The 18,547-nt window shown below is 40.9% G+C and overlaps 1 protein-coding gene across 4 annotated transcripts; it reads right to left on the bottom strand.

Moving 5' to 3' along the window:
* Positions 1-138: 138 nt before the first annotated feature.
* Positions 139-18,012, bottom strand: LOC310846460 (methylcrotonoyl-CoA carboxylase beta chain, mitochondrial-like). 4 transcript variants are annotated; one of them, XM_083743069.1, is made up of 13 exons: positions 17,838-18,012; positions 15,895-16,224; positions 14,730-14,926; positions 12,288-12,466; positions 11,814-11,894; positions 10,833-11,011; positions 9,065-9,257; positions 7,344-7,435; positions 4,445-4,601; positions 3,689-3,811; positions 2,910-3,058; positions 2,275-2,356; positions 139-1,157 (listed from the first exon to the last, which is right to left on the bottom strand). In XM_083743069.1, exons 2-13 carry the CDS (start codon positions 16,218-16,220, stop codon positions 1,068-1,070), a joined length of 1,848 nt encoding a protein of 615 aa, XP_083599195.1. In that variant the 5' UTR covers positions 16,221-16,224; positions 17,838-18,012; the 3' UTR covers positions 139-1,067. The 4 variants fall into 4 exon arrangements, with proteins under 4 accessions (XP_083599195.1, XP_083599196.1, XP_083599197.1 ...); XM_083743070.1 differs by having other exon boundaries at positions 17,817-17,946; XM_083743071.1 differs by lacking the exon at positions 14,730-14,926 and having other exon boundaries at positions 17,838-17,948.
* Positions 18,013-18,547: the final 535 nt, after the last annotated feature.

Here is an 18,547-nt window from a genome sequence, read left to right as displayed (position 1 = left end):
ATGGATGATTGTGTACCTACATCCTTTACCCATGTGGGGGTAAAGAGACTCAAGTCAATTTCACACACACACAAAACTTAATTATGGACAGATTTTGTAACTGTTAGTCACTGAGCAAATATATTTTCAGAAACAAAGTGAGAATGCATTCTTTAATATAGTCTTGAATTCTAATACTTTTTTTAACAATTATGAACAAGTTAAAAAAATAATTACAATAAATCTCTTAGCTTTTTCCCCACTTCTGAGGAAAAATGACACATTCATGATCTTACATCCAGAAAGAATTAATCCAAAAGTCTTTATCGCACCAACCTGAAGAGTCTTCAAGACAGAGGTAAAAACTGCATTAAAATTGTGAATGTTCATGAAAAGCTCTTTACAATCAGAACCTCATAACTTAGAAGACACACCTCTGTGCACCATCCTGCAGCTTCAACCACCTAATATAGTCAAATTTCAGGGGCCAACTCTGTGGGAGGTAAAAACTGCCAGAGATAAAAATAAGGTGCTTACATCAGTTGGCTCCCCTTCATTTTGGTTGTTGTTTTTTTTGTTGGTTTTTTTTTGAAGTGGTGGCAAAGAATTATTTAATTTATTAGGTTTATACACCAGCCTTCCTCATAGGATCTCAGGGTGGCTGACAGAATACAAGATAAAAACAAGTAAATAATTAAAAACAAAACAGTAAAACGGTAGCTTTTGGCTTGGCTGGTTAGTATATTCTGGTGTTTCTGGTGCTGTTAAATCTGTTTTCTGTATTAATTGAGTTTTGTTTTAAATTATTAACTTGACACACCTTAAACCTTGGTATATCAGCTAATAAATGATTTCCATAATATTTGTTTGGTTATATTCAGCACAAAAGACATCAATTTAAAGTATCCTATCATTGGGTGTGGACAGTAATAGAAGCATGATTGAAGACTGATATATAAACATATATAGAAATTAAACATTTTCCTACTAAGAAATCATGATGACAATATCAAAATACTAATTGTTTCTATTTAACATCCAGGGAGCCAGATGTTCAAATTCATTTTTTTACCAGCAGGCTTTCCTGCTTACATTCTTATGACAGGAAGAGGAGACTGTTGCGGGGACATGATCTGGTATTTCTGCTGTTTCATAATTCTTAAGCATTGTGCAATAACCTGCCAAAAGAAACACACAACAAATACAACAACAACAATTAATGTATTTGGAATATTCGAAAGTGCTTCACAAGACAAATGCAACTGACAATTACTGTAGAAGCTGAATAAAACGTATCAGAAGGTCACTCTAAGGATAAAGGAGAAGATGCTAAAAGCAATTATCATGAAAAAATACGTAAAGCAGAAACTGTAGGAAAGGCAAGCAAAGGAATATAGGAGGAAGCAGATAAACAAGAGGTGAATGTGTTGTGTCAATTTATTGTTGCAGTAAATTAAGAGGAAAAAAAACATCTACCCATTATTTCAGAGAGAATTACATCCCTAAAGTATGCTACCAATAACTGTTCTGTTTCAATTATGTCTAGGGATGCGGGTGGCATTGTGGGTTAAACCACAGAGCCTAGGACTTGCCGATCAGAAGGTCAGCGGTTCGAATCCCCGCGACGGGGTGAGCTCCCGTTGCTCGGTCCCTGCTCCTGCCAACCTAGCAGCTCGAAAGCATGTCAAAGTGCAAGTAGATAAATAGGTACCGCTCCGGTGGGAAGGTAAACGGCGTTTCCGTGCGCTGCTCTGGTTCGCCAGAAGCAGCTTAGTCATGCTGGCCACATGACCCGAAAGCTGTACACCGGCTCCCTCGGCCAATAAAGCGAGATGAGCACCGCAACCCCAGAGTCGGTCATGACTGGACCTAATGGCCAGGGGTCCCTTTACCTTTACCTTCAATTATGTCTGCCCTACCAACTCCCTTACTAATCACTAGGGCTGTCTAAAGCGCCCTTACCCTTGATCTGCCCTGTGGCTCTAATCTAAAAGGTTTCCATCAGGCCAACCTGCTCCACAACTGGTCCAAAATAATTCAGAAGTCACACTAATGTTCAATTAGTTTTTGTTTTTAAAAAGGGGTTTTAACCGGGGGGGGGGGGTAACAAACAAATAAACAAACAAGCATACAGCCAGGAGGAAGACAGGAGAAGGAAATGTGCCTTCTTCCCCTCCCCTCCATATACTATTTTAACAGGAAAAACCAGAAACCAGTATTTTTTAACAGGTAGGCATGGGAAGGAAGAGATATTGAACATCTTATAGAGACATACACTTAGAGAAAGAAGCTTACCTTCCTTGAACTCTGCGGTAGGATTACACCATCATCCCAGAGTCTGGCAGAAGAGTAGAATGCACTGCTTTCTTCCTCTAGTCTTAAAAGACAAAAGAAAAAATTCAATTTTCATCTGCATTTGTACAGATATTTTGTACTTTGGGGAATACTACGACATTGCGAGAAGCAAAGCTACAGGGAACCAGGCAGAGGGCCTTCTCGGTGGTGGCGCCCGCCCTGTGGAACGCCCTTCCAGCAGATGTCAAAGCGATAAACAACTACCTGACATTCAGAAGACATCTTAAGGCAGCCCTGTTCAGGGAAGTTTTTAACGTGTGATATTTTACTGTATTTTTGCTTTCTATGGAAGCCGCCCAGAGTGGCTGGGGAGACGCAGCCAGATGGGCGGGGTATAAATAATAAATTATTATTATATTATTATAATATAGCACATTTTTAATACCCCCAAACTGAAGAGACAACGGTCTGCTTCAAAAAGTAAAATAATCGCTAGTATAGAAAACAAGTAACTTCAAAAATTTATAATTCTTTTAGCTATTAAAAAAATTAGAAGCAGCACCCTGAAATCCAAAGAGAAACATCAATACCATTAATTTAATCATAACACTGAGGTTTTTGTTGAATGCACCTACTTTTCCTTTAATAGTTTTAAGTCTACTTCTGGTCCTTGTCGATCAGCATCCCAAATAAATGGGAGCATGTGGCAATGTCTTGAATCCACAAGGCCTATTCTTGCATTAGGCCAGAGGAACAGGAAGTTTGGATCAAATGATCTTCCACACTAAAGACAGACAACACAAGACGAGAGAAATTCAGAAATGAAAACTCACCATTTAAGCCAGCTTGAACAAAGCATTGACTCAAGGGAAACATATTAAGAAGGCATTAAAGAACTGTGAAATATAGTGTCCATCTAATTTAAAGCACCAGTTTCTGGTTTCAGTACAGTCTGATCCTTTGGAGCCATGTCTACTTGTGTCAACAATAATTCTGTATTTTCCTCACTACATGCTAGAGATTCTTAGTTATATCAAGTTTCAAGTGTGGTATTCAACTACCATGCCTTGTAAGCACAAGGATTTATGCTTACACAAGGGGACATTTTCCATTTCTTCCCACCACCACAACCTTCCCTTCAGAGGGTTGGGGGAACACCTAGAACAGATCTGTCCCAACCCAGTGACCACGTGATGACATCACAAATCTATTCCTTGGGTAAGTAACAATCCAAGTATTGGGGGGGATGCAGGGTCAGGAGGGGGAAGAACATCTGCCCCATTGTGCAAGGAGAAATCTTTGCACTGATGGAACAAGAGACTTAGCACCATGTTGAATTTTACCCTAAGAAACTAGCTAGGACAGGAGCATGTGGGTGAGGAAAGAGAAGCTGATCCTACATTCCAAAACCTACCATAGCATAGCTTTCATTTCCATAGCAGCCACCAATCACAAGGGTTATCTTGGGAACAGCAGCACAAGCAACTGCAGCCATCATGGATGCTTGTGCTTTCAGCCTATTAGTGTGATCCTCTGCCTGAATTAAAATGAAAGAATGGTGAGAGTTATTTATTTTACTTTTTACATGCACATGTTCCCTTTATTCCTGGTCTCAACATGTAAAGGATTTGCAAATCTTTTATACAAATATTTAAGTGACTAATTTGCCTACCAACAGTAAAAAAAGGGGGGGGGGAGAAGATGGTAGTAATTAATGCAGGATTCAGCACTAGAAATTCATTGTTCTAGTCTGTTCCTCTTCAAAACAGAGACCAAAGCTCTCCATCTATGCACATGCAGACTAAAAGGAAACAGGAGTTTCAAAAACTGCCGTCCATCATTTTCCAGGCACAAAAACAAAGTATACTACTTGGAAACACTGAGCTCTGTAGGGAACATTATTTTTCATTGTATATGGTGAAATCACCCGCGTCCCACAAGCTACCTTAAACCTGGGAAATACCAAGTGGAGAGATTTCCCCTCAATCATTTTTCAAACTTTTTACATTCAAAGAACCCGTTCCCTGTTGGATGCAGAGGAATCTGTTATTGCAGGGAAGAATGGAAGTGGGCAAACTTTTCCAGTGAGAAAACTTTTTTCCATTTGAAACTGAAAGCGTGACACCCTAATTCAGAGCCATTTGACTGTGCTCTGTACTAGCTGCTTTACCTGTGTGAGACTGGTTGGCTCTGCTGCACATGGAGCTGTATTCAGGACAAAAAGGATTGGAATGTTTCGTTGGCTACAAAGCTGTATGAAGTGGGAACCCTTCAGAGAAGCTTCCTGAGTCAGCTCACCGTTGTTAGCTACTATTCCAACTAGCTGTCTAACAAAAACATAAAACACTTTTTATAGTACAAGGGTAGTAGAAACATTGAAATCAACACAGTAAGTACCCTCCATGTGTTTACTACTATAACTTTATAATATCACCTTAAATAGGCAACAAATTTGCATTACTTTTGCTTCAAAACTCCCAAGATACTTAGAAATGTTTACAATAAATAATCTGCTGCTACAAGTCATTTAAAAGAATATGGTTTGGGCGAAGTGCAGGCATGGAACATTACTTATCTAAATTCTTGTCTAAATTCCCTTACTCTCAAAAGCGGGAATGTTTGTGCAAGAGATCTGTCATAAATTATTAGGAGGGGTCTAGGCAGCCCCTTATGCAAGGGGAAGACATGTTCACTATTGGCCATGATGGCAGTTGTAGTCCACACAAGATTGTAGGCTAGCTTAGAATGTATGGACAAACATGGTTCCAATGCCAAAGTATGAAGCAACAATCTAATGGGTTACTTATTATGTACTGGTTATGGACATTCAAGGCTGAAAAAGCTCAAATTAGTAATGCAAATTTGTACTTTTAGTGACAAAAGCATACATTTTTCATAAACAAATGATCCTGCATAAGTAGTTAATATGGAACTTATTTGTTAATGTTCTCAAGTCTGCTTACAGCAGGAAGCAAAATACAGTTCATATTCTCTGTGGTGTAATTTTCCATTGTGATGAAAAGACAAACCATCTCAACTATCATATTTTCATATCAGAGGAAATCAATGAGTTTGAGTCTGCAGCATGCTTTATTAATCCTTCCAAAATAATTCACTTTCTAGAGCTACTTAGAGACAAGCTTAACATTAATGGAAAAGGTTAGGCCACAAGAGGCTTCTCTTTCACTTACAAAACGGACTTTAAATATTTATTTGAGCTTTTTAAAGTTTTGAGTGATCTTAGAGTCAGTGAAAGCAGTCTTATTATCAGCCCTAGAGAATAAGGCCTGCTTAACCATTCAACTGACAATCCAGAAGGTGGCAGTTCATCAGGCTCTTTCAGGCTGCACCACAAGCACTTACTAGCTTCTGGATCCTAGACTTGACTTAAGCAGCTATGTGCAGAAATGGATTTTCTGCACAAGAAGCCATTACTTCAAAATATTAAATACAGTGTAGCACTTGCCCAAGGAAGGCTAACAGGATGGCATTGAGTTCTCACTGGACAGAGAAGGAGCATGGATAAGAACAATGGCCTGCTGCACGGAGAGCTGCACGTTGGGGGAAAGCCTGTTCAACATACTGACATTTTGTTTTGAAGACGTTGTATATGTTGCAATGCTATGGAGGGACTTGGGTAGACTTGCCAGTGCTGCTTCTTCATCAAATAGTTTGAAATGTTTTATGTAACTATTCCCACTAGATACACAAACCATACCACCTTAAAATTTTGATTTTTTAAAACGGACAAATGGTGAGGGGAGGCTTTTGCGGCTGGACTCTAGTTAGCAGGTGCCCAGCACACACATGCACATACAGTGGTACCTCTAGATGCGAACGGGATCCATTCCGGAGCCCCGTTCGCATCTAGAAGCAAACGTAACCCATGTCCGCGCGTCTGCGCGGGTCACGTTTCGGCGCTTCAGCGCATGCGCGTGACGTCATTTTGAGCGTCTGCGCATGCCCAAGTGGCAAAACCCGGAAGTAATGCACTCCGTTACTTCTGGGTTGCCGTGGAGCGCAACTTGAACATGCTTATCCCGAAGCACATTCAGCCCGAGGTATGACTGTATACAAGGTGTTAGTGAGTGGTGATGATAGCTGAGAACTCACATTTCTCTAGCAACAGCAAATTGATGTTTGTTGGGAATGCAAGTTCCCCACACATCAAAGTTCTACATGAGAGAAGGATTAGATCTCATGCAAGAATGCGATTGTAAATTATTTGTGCAAGACTATTCTGGAAAGATCCTAGAAAAAACTCATCAACTAGATTATATTAAATTAGGTCTGATCAGTATCTTTTAGAGCTGATCATTGTCTTTCAGATGTCGGTATATGTCTTGGCCCAAAGCTAGCCATTGCTATGTTTATTAAATAAATTGCTAATTTGCTTAATGTAATCAGGTCTTTGGCTGAACTTAATTGCTGGCGGTTTGTTAGTAGTGTGATACTGATGATTCTTCTGAGCTCTGAGATGCCAAAATGAAATTTTGTCTGCATGCTTTTTAAGTTGAAATATGAAAATATTTAGCAGAGATAAATCTTTAAAAGAAGAATTACTAATAGTAGAATCATATGGATTCTACACAGAAGTAAGTCCCACTAAATTCAACTGGGCTTATTCACAGATGTGGGTATAGTACTGCAGCTGTAAAGAATTCTATAAACACATACAATGGATTTAAAAAAAAACAACAGGTGCAATTTACTATTGATCAGCAATGCTGATTGTCTAGTCAGGTGGCTAAGTACAGACTATGTTAATTTAAAACCCCAAAATGTAAGCACTAAGCACTTGGAATACAATGAATCCAACAAAATTTAAATCCAGTTATACACCTTGGCTTCCAAAAAAGAGTAACATTGTAGAAACAATTGCATAAGTGATCCAAACAACCTGGGAGCCATAATATAGTATGGCTACATTTCTATCCCTGTAACAAATCTAAGCTCAATTCTGCAATTTCAAGTGACTCTAACAGGGATCAAATTACTATTTGCTTGAACAACTAATCATTAAAAAGTGTTGCAATAATGTGGCCCGCTGGTTTAAACTTCTCCCTTACCCTTCTACGTAGGCAAATCCTGCTACTAAGGTAGTTCCATAATTAGCTTTGAATTCCTGGAACCTGCTGCCATCTATCATCCGACTCAGGATCTATAAAATATTGTCAAGAGAAATGAAAAATCAATAGCAGATAGCTTGCTGGGGGAAAAATTCATGTCTTCTGTCTCCAATTATGGCTCAATATTCTAAGATAATGGATGATATCTGACTAAGTCATACTAAGAGTAGACACACTGAAATTAAATCCAATGATTTCAATGAGTCTACTTCAAGTATGATTGAGTCAGGTACTACTCTATGTTAGATCACAAAATTGTAAACTTTAACATTCAAAATTGTTTTACTTGTTTAGATACCGACTGTACATCCAAAGCTAAAATTTTATGATTTAAGTAGGTATTGGTAGGGCATAAGACTCTTAATCTCAGGGTCATAGGTTTGAGCACCACGTTGAGCAAAAGATCACTGCATTGCAGGGGGTTAGACTAGATGACCCTCATGGTCCCTTCCAACTGTACGATTCTATTATTCCAGTGGGTTCAACAGCTACAGCCTAATGGGGCTAGCCTGATCAGAGTAATCCAGGCTGTAGTAACTTCCCAGGTTGACTACTATTACAGTAGTAGGGCTACCCGTGGAAGATGGTTCAGAGACTACAGCAAAATGTTGCAGCACGGAAACTGACAAATATGATAACTCAGGAGCATACAACACTGCTTACAATGCAGTTGCATTGCCTGTCTAGTTGTCTCTCAGCCCAGTTTATACCCCGAGCTATTTATGGCTTTGTATGCCATCATCAATATGGCATATAAAGTCATAAATAGCTTGGGGCATGAATACCTGAAAAAAACACCTCTCTCAATACTATCTTGTCCATAACCTGAGCTCTGCTGGGCAGGTCCTATTACTTGTTCTTCTATCAAGAGAGATCCTGTTAACTGGCATTCAGAGCAAGGTATTCTTGGCAGCAGCACCCTAAATCTGGAATGAAGTACATCCTGCAATCAGGCATCTCCATTAAGCTGGAGGAGGGAAAGAGTAGGACAGTGTAACTGCTATTAAAACTAAGTAGAAGTAAATACTCAGACTAATAAGGCTTTTTGAAGAATATGGTGAATACTTCTCACATCTCTTCCTGAGTTTTATGAGAAATAACAACCAACTACAAACCATGGCCTCGACTATGCACACATAAAGGAGTAGACCATCTGAAATACTCAAATTAACCCTTGATCTACCTTTTCAACTCAGCACCTCAACACAGTATCATCTCTGGAAGTACTTCTAAAAGCAAACAGAAATGGACAACTTTCAGAGAAGTAGCTGTGTTTGTTGGCTGTGAACAACAAAAAGTCTTGCAAGCACCTTAAAGACTAACAAAGGTATTATAACGTAAGCTTTCATGAACTAAGATCCACTTCATCAGATGCATGAAGCATAATTAACAGTGCTGCCAACTGAGGGTCGCACTTCATGCAATGAAGTGGATTCTCTCAAAAGCTTATCCAATAATAAATTTCTTAGTCCTTAAAGTGCTTACAGGATTTTTTTGTTTTCACCAATTTACATAAATGATCCAAGAAAACTGAGCCACAGGATTTGTAGTTCAACCACTGTTAACTATACTGTCACACTGTTTATTTTTTAAGCCTACTAAAGTCAATGGGATTTATATCAAGTAGCCTAACTTCAGATTGCAACAAACATTTTCCTTACCAATTTTATATGTAGAGTGTAGCTATAATCTTGTGGTGCAAGCCCCAGAAGCTCATCAGCACTGTACAAGGGACTGTCATACTCTACAGTTTCTTCTGTAGGAATTTCATAACTGAGTGTTGAAATAATATTTCTAACACATTCATATGCTTCTTTTTCTGAAGATGCAAAATGGTCAACACAGCCACTGACCCTGAGAAAAATAATTTACAAATATTTGGCAACAGATAAAATTCAAGGCAACAAACATGATCAGAAAACATTACTACTAACAGTAAAATAAATGATTCCTTATATTTATCTTCTGTCTTTCAAGTGATTGGAAATAATAAACATTTGCCTAAGACAAGATACAGTGGTGCCTCGCAAGACGAAAAGAATACGTTCCATGAGTCTCTTCGTCTTGCGGTTTTTTCGTCTTGCGAGGCAAGCCCATTAGCGGCTTAGCGGCTTAGCGCTATTAGAGGCTTAGCGGATCAGCTGATAAGCGGCTTAGCGGATCAGCTGTCAAGCGGCTTAGCAGATCAGCTGTTAAGCGGCTTAGCGGATCAGCTGTTCAGCGGCTTAGCGGATCAGCTGTTCAGCGGCTTAGCGGATCAGCTGTTCAGCGGCTTAGCGGCTTGGGGAAAAGGGGGGGGAGGAAAAAAAACCCGCAGGAACTCGCAAGACATTTTCGTCTTGCGAAGCAAGCCCATAGGAAATTCGTTTTGCGAAGCACCTCCAAAACAGAAAACCCTTTCGTCTAGCGGGTTTTCCGTCTTGCGAGGCATTCGTCTTGCGGGGCACCACTGTAATTTCTTACAAAAAATATATTAAAGCTGGTGAGACTGTAAAATCAATTTGCATTAACTGTACTGAAGGAGGAGTGCTATTAGTTTTCTTCATGAATTCTCATGTTTAGAGTAGCACAACGCGCTCTAGACAGAAACTATTGCTACTGCAGAATGCAGGTGCCAGGGCTGTGAATGGTGCCACATAACACTTGTTCTGCACAAACTGCACTTGTTCCCAATTCAAATTTCACTGGCTCCCAAGTACTTGAAGGAGCACATCTCCCATTATTTGCTGGCCTATGGCTTCAGATGTGCTGAGGATCTTAGCTGCTTCTCACAATCCCTCTACCAAGCATAGGGCATGGGGCAGTGATGCAAAGGAAGGTCTTCTTGGTTGCAGCACTCCATCTGTGGACCACCACTCCGCTCTGAGATAAGGTTGGCTTTCTTCTTAAGATTTTAGTGTGGTGTGAAAGCACACCTTTCCAATCAGGCCTATAGTGCAGTGATGCTGTCTGGCTTTTTGTATTCTGATTCTTGCTGTGAAAATAACAATCGGTGGTACCAGGGCTTTTTTCCAGCCAGAACTCACAGAAACTCAGTCCCACGCCTCTCAGGTGGGCACCACTGCCATTCTAAGAGAACAAAGGAGGTGTTCTTAGTGAGCTCCAGCACTTCCTTTTTCTAGAAGTGGGTTGTACTGTTTGCTCTTTGGTTTTGTTCCTCCCTCATTTTAATGTAAAATGTGCAGTACTTGTGCAAGGTACTGAAAGAACAAGATATAAACAAACAAATGTTGTATGTTGAGGGGTGATTTTCGACCCAGAAATAGATATGGGCCAACTAAGTGCAAATAATGCAGCACTTTTTTGTTTCTGGATGCTTCTGACATTTGCAGGCATTTTTTAAAAATGAGATCATTATACTTAGAAAAACTAGGACTAAAGGTATCATTCAATCAACATTAAGAGCTCAGGAACAAATATTATACCTACTTAGCATGCAGGTTGGCTCCTCCCAGTGCCTCGGGATGAATATCTTCTCCTGTGGCAGCTTTAACTAAAGGGGGCCCAGCGAGAAACATTGTGCCAATTTTATCTACAATGGCTGTTTCTTCTGCCATGGTAGGAACATAAGCACCTCCTGCAGTACAAGAACCACACACAACTGCCACCTAGAGGACACACCAAGATAGCTGGGTAAGAAAAAAAGAACAAAGATGAGGAAATATTTAATTTTATGTTGTAAATTTCCAGGAAAAGTTATCAAGCATATGATTATATTGAGAAATTCCACAGAAGAAAGGAGTCAGGAGTTTTATTTCAGAGAGCAGTATCAAATATCTCAGACTTAATTTTATATTGTACAGCAATAATATATAATCCTTACTTAAGCAAGGAAAGAATGTGCAGGCCATACCTCAGATACAAAATCTGTATTATGATTTGTGACAGCTTGTCAGGGTTGGGGATTTTTACAGCAAGTTCTCTCCACACCTACATTTTTTGAGGTGGGCAGAACCTGCTCTAGTGTTATCACCAGTGAGAAGAGGTAGTAGTATCATGCCTGTGTGACATGTTGCAAAGGGAAGGGTAACCAGCTCAGATTATTCAGGGATCCACAGTGTTCAAGAGAATTTAGAATGAATGTTTCAGAATGTGACCCACTGGCTAGCTTTCTCTAATCTGTTGAATCAAATGAGATGAAAGTACTGACAGGTGTTTAATGCAAGAAGTTAATGACTAACTATGGTCAGATATTTAAGATATGAATGTAATGGCCAATGATTATCTACCATAATGGTTTCTGATCATAGTGGACCTATTCCTTGTGCAACAAATGCAAAATTTAAACTACTGGATGACACTTCCAAAACACCATGAACTGTTTTCCTCAGCAGTGCATTCTTTTACTTATTAACTATATACTACTTGGAAATGCATTTTTAATGCAGAGATTTCTTCCCAATATTATACCTGAGGGATTTTCAATGCAGACATCACAGCCTCATTGTAGAAAACTCGGCCTCCATGGAATTGGTCAGGAAACAACTCTGCCTAATAATACAGAGGCAGGAAATACAGTAAAAATTCAAAAGTTACAAAGCCTATGTTCTATGCGGTTGTTCTGCCTCTTTCTTTTTCAAATGTTGTTTTTAGCATACTGAAAGAATCATTATTTTCCTGGAAATCTGTATTTTCTTTTTTGGGCTTCCCCCCCCCCCACCCCCAAATATATTCTGTGCAGTAATTTTATACAACTCATCTTTCTTTGACATGGTTAATTCATTGACAGTTCAATGGCAAACTGGCTTTGACTTTGTTACCTTGACTATTTTTCGAGTATACATTATTTTTAGGACACAGACTTGAAAGTTAACGATAAAACAAGTCAAAAGGAATAATTTTAAGCAAATTAAATCAACCAGTTTCATAGAATATGTCTTTTACCTGAAGTGGCAAGAATGCTCCCCCACTGTCCACAAGGTAAACCGATGGAAGTCTATTTTTAATTGCTATTTCTTGAGCTCTCAGTTGTTTCTTCACTGAAATAGGATAAATGGTCCCACCTTTCACAGTTGCATCATTTGCCATGAAGACACACCAGACTCCACAGATTTTTCCAATACCTGCAACAATGACTATTATCATTACATTTTACAAACAGTATATAGTATCCACATTGGAATATTTTGTAACTGGATCATAAAGTAAGGCAATTAAGTACATAAATATGCTAGAGAGCTCTTTTGTAGCATATTAAAATGCTAAGGAACTCAGAAAGAATGCAGCTCAACTTTCAGCTATCCTCTTTTACTTACAATGCTGCTAGACTTTGAACATGTGTAGTGAATGAGAACAGTTGTGGAACTAAGAAGTGACTCAGCTGATAAGGTATCCTATGGTGACATTTTTCAATACATGCAGATAAAATTACTTGTTTATCAAAAGATCCTATAACAGAGGTCGTCAAACTAAGGCCCGCGGGCCGGATACGGCGCACTGGGCTCCTTAATCCGGCCCGTGAACCTTGCAAACCCTGCCACCCGCTCGGTCAGTCCCCGCGCTAAACAGGCGCAGCACAGAGGCCTCGCCGCACGGAGACTGACTTCCGTGATGCAGCATGGCTTCTGATTGGCTGCAGGAAGCTCCTTCAGCCAATCAGAAGCTGCAGACGCCTCTGGGCACCGCCCCTTCCTTCCCACTGAGGCGGCCGAGCAGGAGGAAGTGGCCGAGCGGGAAGTAAGCGGCAGTGGTGTGGAGGCTGCCTCCGCCGCCCAGGCCAGCAGCATGGGCTCTGTGCCCCACCAAGACAGAGGACACTGATGCTACCGAAGACAAGGCAGCGTCGGCGGCTGTGGTGTGAGTGGCATAGGCGGAGGGCCCTTTTGGGAGGGGGGGTTGCTTTCAGGAGGCGGTGGGTGTGGCCCCCGACAAGGTCTGAGGGACAGTGGACCAGCCCCCTCCTGAAAAAGTTTGCTGACCCCTGTCCTATAAGCTCAGTGTAGAATCTCCTTATTGCTTTGTTTGTTGTCACAGAATTGATTCTTTCCTGAACAAATTAATTCTTTCAACCAATTAAATAAAGGCTGCAATCCTAATTCCTCCCCACTGCTAAAAGAGGAGCCACCACTGCATTCCCAGCCCGGCTGCTCATGGTGGCTGCAATGGAAGCGGGGGAGGCAGGACAACTGGGCCTGATCCCTGGGCCAGCTCAAGGTCTGGATCCCAACCCCTGTATTCTCTTGGGCTCTGAAAGTGTGAATACTACCAGGAAGCCTTCTATCTACTTGAATGTCTGGCAACCAGTTAACTGAGCTGAAGGGTGTCTCTGCTCAATCCAACCCCACATCTGGTATAAGGTTGGGTATGGATTGCACTGATCAGTTAAAGTCAGATGATAATCTATCAAATGTACATACAGTATTATCAATATTTCAGCTTGAGATATTAGATTTAAAGGCCAGCTTTAATACTTTTTTCATTCCTGCTCCACAGACATGAATCCAAAACATCCTCAGAACAAGTGTTTTCTAAATCACAGCCTGCCCAATTAATTGACTGAGGCTTTAGTTGATTAATTTATCAATTTAACTTATTAAACCTTGTGTCCATGCTGCAAAAGAATTGAGGTTAATTTTACGCATCACAGATGACACCATAATATGTACTACACACATAACCACAATGGGAAAACACAAATGAACAGCTTTCCTACCAACTTCAAGGCCACTACTTGAATTCTATTCAATTGTTTGAATTCAATTCTATTGTTTTCTCATAAGCCCCTCATCAATCTCTCAATTGTGTAGCTTAGTAAGGACTGGTTTCCACTGCTGACATCATGTGTCACTACTGCACTGGATCAAGGGGCAGGTAGGCAAAAGAGCTGGCAAGAGGCTAACTGCAGATATGAGCATGCCATTTTGTCTTTTCCAGAGCACCTAAGTTTCTACTTTAATTTAGTTAACAGATACAATGTGCCCCTCAGAAATCTTTCATTACTATATGCAGAAAAAAAGCATTACTTTAAGCATGAAAGAAAAACTATGAGTGTGACTCTTGCCTTGTGGTGGATACCATAAACAGGTTTACAAGTCTACTGTACGTTAATACCCACCTAGGAAAGCCTTATCTGATGTGCGCCAAACCAAACCTGATGCCAAACATTTGCTTCCAGTTGTCGAAAAGGTAGCTTAAAAGCACTCTTAAAGTCTCCCTCTCATGTTGTCTTTACTATTGCATCTTCCAACAGGCATAGCACAGATGGAATAGATTTTGTTATTTATTGGCGGCGGCAGGCCACACTATCAATTGGCATGAACTGATTAAGTGCATGCAGATTTATTATATTGCAATTTACCTTTTAAAAGTCCCTTACGCAAAACCTACCAGTGAGACATCCTGCTGCAGGAACATCACCATAAGGCATACCAAGGCCTGCAAAAGGGGAGAGCTCAAGGAAACTTTCATCATCAAGAAGCATCTTTAAGCGTTCACGAACAAGCAACTTTTTGTTCTTCTGAGTGTGGCGCAATATTGCATTTTTTCCTCCTCCTTTACTGACCTTCACAAGCAACTCTGAATACCTGATATCAAAATGAAAAGCTCAATGGAACTGAAAACCAACTTCTGTTGCCAAAGACAAAAATACCTTAAGAACAATTTAATCCAACACACATATTAACAACACTGCCATCATACTTGTGGGGAAATAGTGTGACTGTATTATTCAAAATTCAGCAACAAAGAAAAAATATGAATTTAAACTGGACACATACATGTGTTCACATGTCAAATTAGGGGAAACCTTGTATGACATAGACATAACCTTGATCCTGGAAAAACATGAAAACATTTGCTTCATGGAACTGTGACTAGAGATTTAAGTACAGACTTAAAACTAAACTAAACTAAAGTTAAACTAAAATAACTAATGCAAAGTACTCATTTTCATGAGTTTTCTTTCAGCTTGCACTACTAGTTTTGAATAAAGCCCTTTGGGCTGCTGCCATTTTTTTCTTCAGGACCAATACGTACAAGTAGTGAGTCACTTTCCTCTCTTTATCTGTGAATCATGATTAATTGAAAACTCTTAGGAAGATATGACTCATATATATCTTTGCATTCAAAATGAAATGAGGGACAGGTTTTATGACATTTTCAAAAATTTGTAAAGCATATAACACAGATAACATTTATGGTATCAACTTGCTAGATGCCTTTTTAAATGAGCTAACATTACTCCAAAAGTGCTAAAGCATCTACCTAACTTGTGAAAACAAAAATCTTCACAAGACATATGCAGGTGCGTATATAAGTTGAGAAATCATTCTAAACCTTTCAGGAGGCAGAAGAAATAACTTGTAACAGTTTTCAAGTTTATAGATAATTGAATTGAGCAAACTGATTAAGGAAAAAACTGAAGCCAGAATTATTTTGGATCCTGGCCTAAGGTAAGGCTAGTTTGCAAGACCCTAAAAATGCATAGCTTACTCAAAACTGTTGAATCAAGGGACTAATGCTGTAGAAATATTTTTTAAAAAAAATTAGTTACCTCTGAATGCAGATCTCACTGTTTCTTGCATTGCCTTCAACTACGTGTCTATACAGGGAAGGGATGCTTCCATCTAATACTGGAAAGTTTTTTGTATGGTAATGTTTATTGTTTATTTTGAAGCTCATAGAGGAGGAATGTAGCATGTTATGTGGAACCATGCTGGTGCATTTTGTTCCATCCTTGCATCTCCAGAGGCTCCATATTTGTTGTCTGCCTATGCCAACTTCCTGACATATGCTCTTGGAAGTTTGGAATAATGAAGAGCAGGGAGTAGACGAGGGGTGTCGTGAACACCTGGAGAGCATGGTGAGAGCGATCCACATGATCCTAGAATCATAAATAACATATTACTTATTTTTAAAATGCATATCCCATATCATGCCTGAATTCATACAAAAATAAACCAATAGCCCTCCCAAGATAAAATAATGTGGCATACAGCTAGAACATTTCAGTTATCATTTTCAATGCTGTATGGAGGCAAGTACACAAAAACTTTTCTTGAAGCAAAATTTCTGCTAGTTAATTTCATTTCACTTCAACAGTTAAAGAATTTAACTGAAAGGAAGGATAATTCTTGGGTCTACCTTTATACCTTACACCAGGCATGTCCAAAGTCTGTTTCGGGGGCCTAACTTTGGTCGGCCCCCACAGCCCTTCACTTCATCAAATCTGGCCCTCTTTGAAAAAAGTTTGGACACCACTGCCGCTAGTTGGGATGCTATACTCTACCAGAAGCAAGATCAATAGCACAGTAAAAGCGCTAGAAAAAAAGCTCTTGCCAACCACCAATTACATATTCACAATGATACACTTACAATGCAAAAAGAGATCAATCATCCTGTGGTAACAGCATTAATACCATGATGATGTGATTGAACCCATTCCACACATGAGCACTGTGCCAGGAAATCTCACAGCACCCCATCCAAAATAGCTCAATTCCAAAGCTCAGTGGTTAGGAGATTCCAGTGCTTCCCTGAGGCTGGTATTTGAATCTTCTGACTGCCAAAACCCAGGCATTAGCAAAAAGTCTCTATGCCAAGGAAGGGGCCAGGGTCACACACAAAAAGGAATGCCATTTCAGTTATAACAGTGCAACAACGCAATAACTAGGAGGAAGCCACCATGCAGAATTTAGGGGAAATTAAGATGTGGTGTATCTGGGAGTTAGTACTGCACCTTTACTCACAGGTTAAGTGGGCATAGGTTTGTAGCCTGCCAGCTAAATTAAGCCATTAACAGGTCAACTTTATTTTGTAAAGTGATGGGCTGAAATTAAACCTCAACCAGCTATAAAAAAAATACGGAATTATTTTGCAGCATGACAAACCCTGGGAGTCCATTTAGGGTGCACCAGCAGCCTTCTGCAAGAGAGAGCAGATGTTTGGGGCTACAACTCCCATCTTCCCTGATCATTCGCTAAATGCTGGCTTAGGCTGATGGGAGTTGTACTACCCCTGAAGAACAGGATAGGCAAGGCTGCTATTCCTTCTGTGTCTGCTTCATCTCTTTGCTTCTAAAATGGTTGTTGTATTCGACTACTGCTGTCCGCCTCATGTTTGCTCGTTTTTGTTTTTGTTTTTGTTTTAACTGGCGGGTCTCGGCTGCTGAGCGAGCCCAGCAAGTGAGCGTGCTTGCTAAGGCCCCAAAAGAAAGCTCTTTCTTTCCCGAAGGCCCCGCGAAACACCTCAGAGCTCTGGCCCCAAGGGCGGCCCTGGAGTTTCGAGGGAAACAGCTGCACAGGCAAGTTCGCTTGAGGCGAAACCAAGGCCTTGTTTCCCTTTTTCATCCGTCCCCTCCGTCTCTGGCGTTAACCCGATAGCCGGACTGGGTTCGCCCACCGCCAACTGCGTCACCCGTCGAACGTTTTCTAACGGCCATTTTCTACCCGCTCCGCCCCCCGCTTCGGGACGCACCGAAGGAAAGTTCGAAGTTACCGTTTTCTTTCAACTCTTGCCTTTTCCCAGAAGTCCCGGCCCCGCTTCAGTACGTAAAGCGTCCTCCGCGTCCAGGACGGGCTCCGCCCCCTCGGCGTCTCTCTCTCTCTCTCTCTCTCTCTCTCTCTCTCTCTCGTAAGGGCGGAAGCCAACGCCTGTCCCCTGGTAAGTGTGGGAGTGCGCATGCCCGTTTTCTTCACGCGCTTCCCCCTGCCCCGTTAACGGCACGTGCTGAGCGAGTCTCTCGCGGGCGCTTCCTCACGCCTGTTCCTCGAGTACAGCGAGCGGACCCAGTGCAGAAGGAAAGCCATGCAGTCCAGCGTCCTGTTCGCACGGTGGCCAACTAGACACCTGTAGGGAATCCCGCAAGGGGCCTCTTACCCACGCCCACCCACTGTGGTTTCCAGCATCTGCCATTCAGAAACATTGCTGCCTCCAATTTTGGACGCAGAGCACAGCCACCCTCTTTTGAAGCTATCTAGATTGGTAGCCATCACCCCCTCCTGTGGAAGTGAATTCTATGGTTTAAATGAGGTGGCTCTGTGGGTTAAATCACAGAGCCTAGGGCTTGTGGATCAAAAGGTCAGCGGTTCAAATCCCTGCGACAGGGTGTGCTGCTGTTGTTCAGTCCCAGCTCCTGCCAACCTAGCAGTTTGAAAGCACATCAAAGTGCAAGTACAGTGATACCTCTGGTTACATACGCTTCAGGT

The sequence above is a fragment of the Podarcis gaigeae genome (assembly GCF_964106915.1).
Source record: "Podarcis gaigeae genome assembly, chromosome: 6".
In the NCBI taxonomy this organism is placed as follows: domain Eukaryota; kingdom Metazoa; phylum Chordata; class Lepidosauria; order Squamata; family Lacertidae; genus Podarcis; species Podarcis gaigeae.
This window is presented reverse-complemented; position numbering and strand designations above follow the sequence as displayed.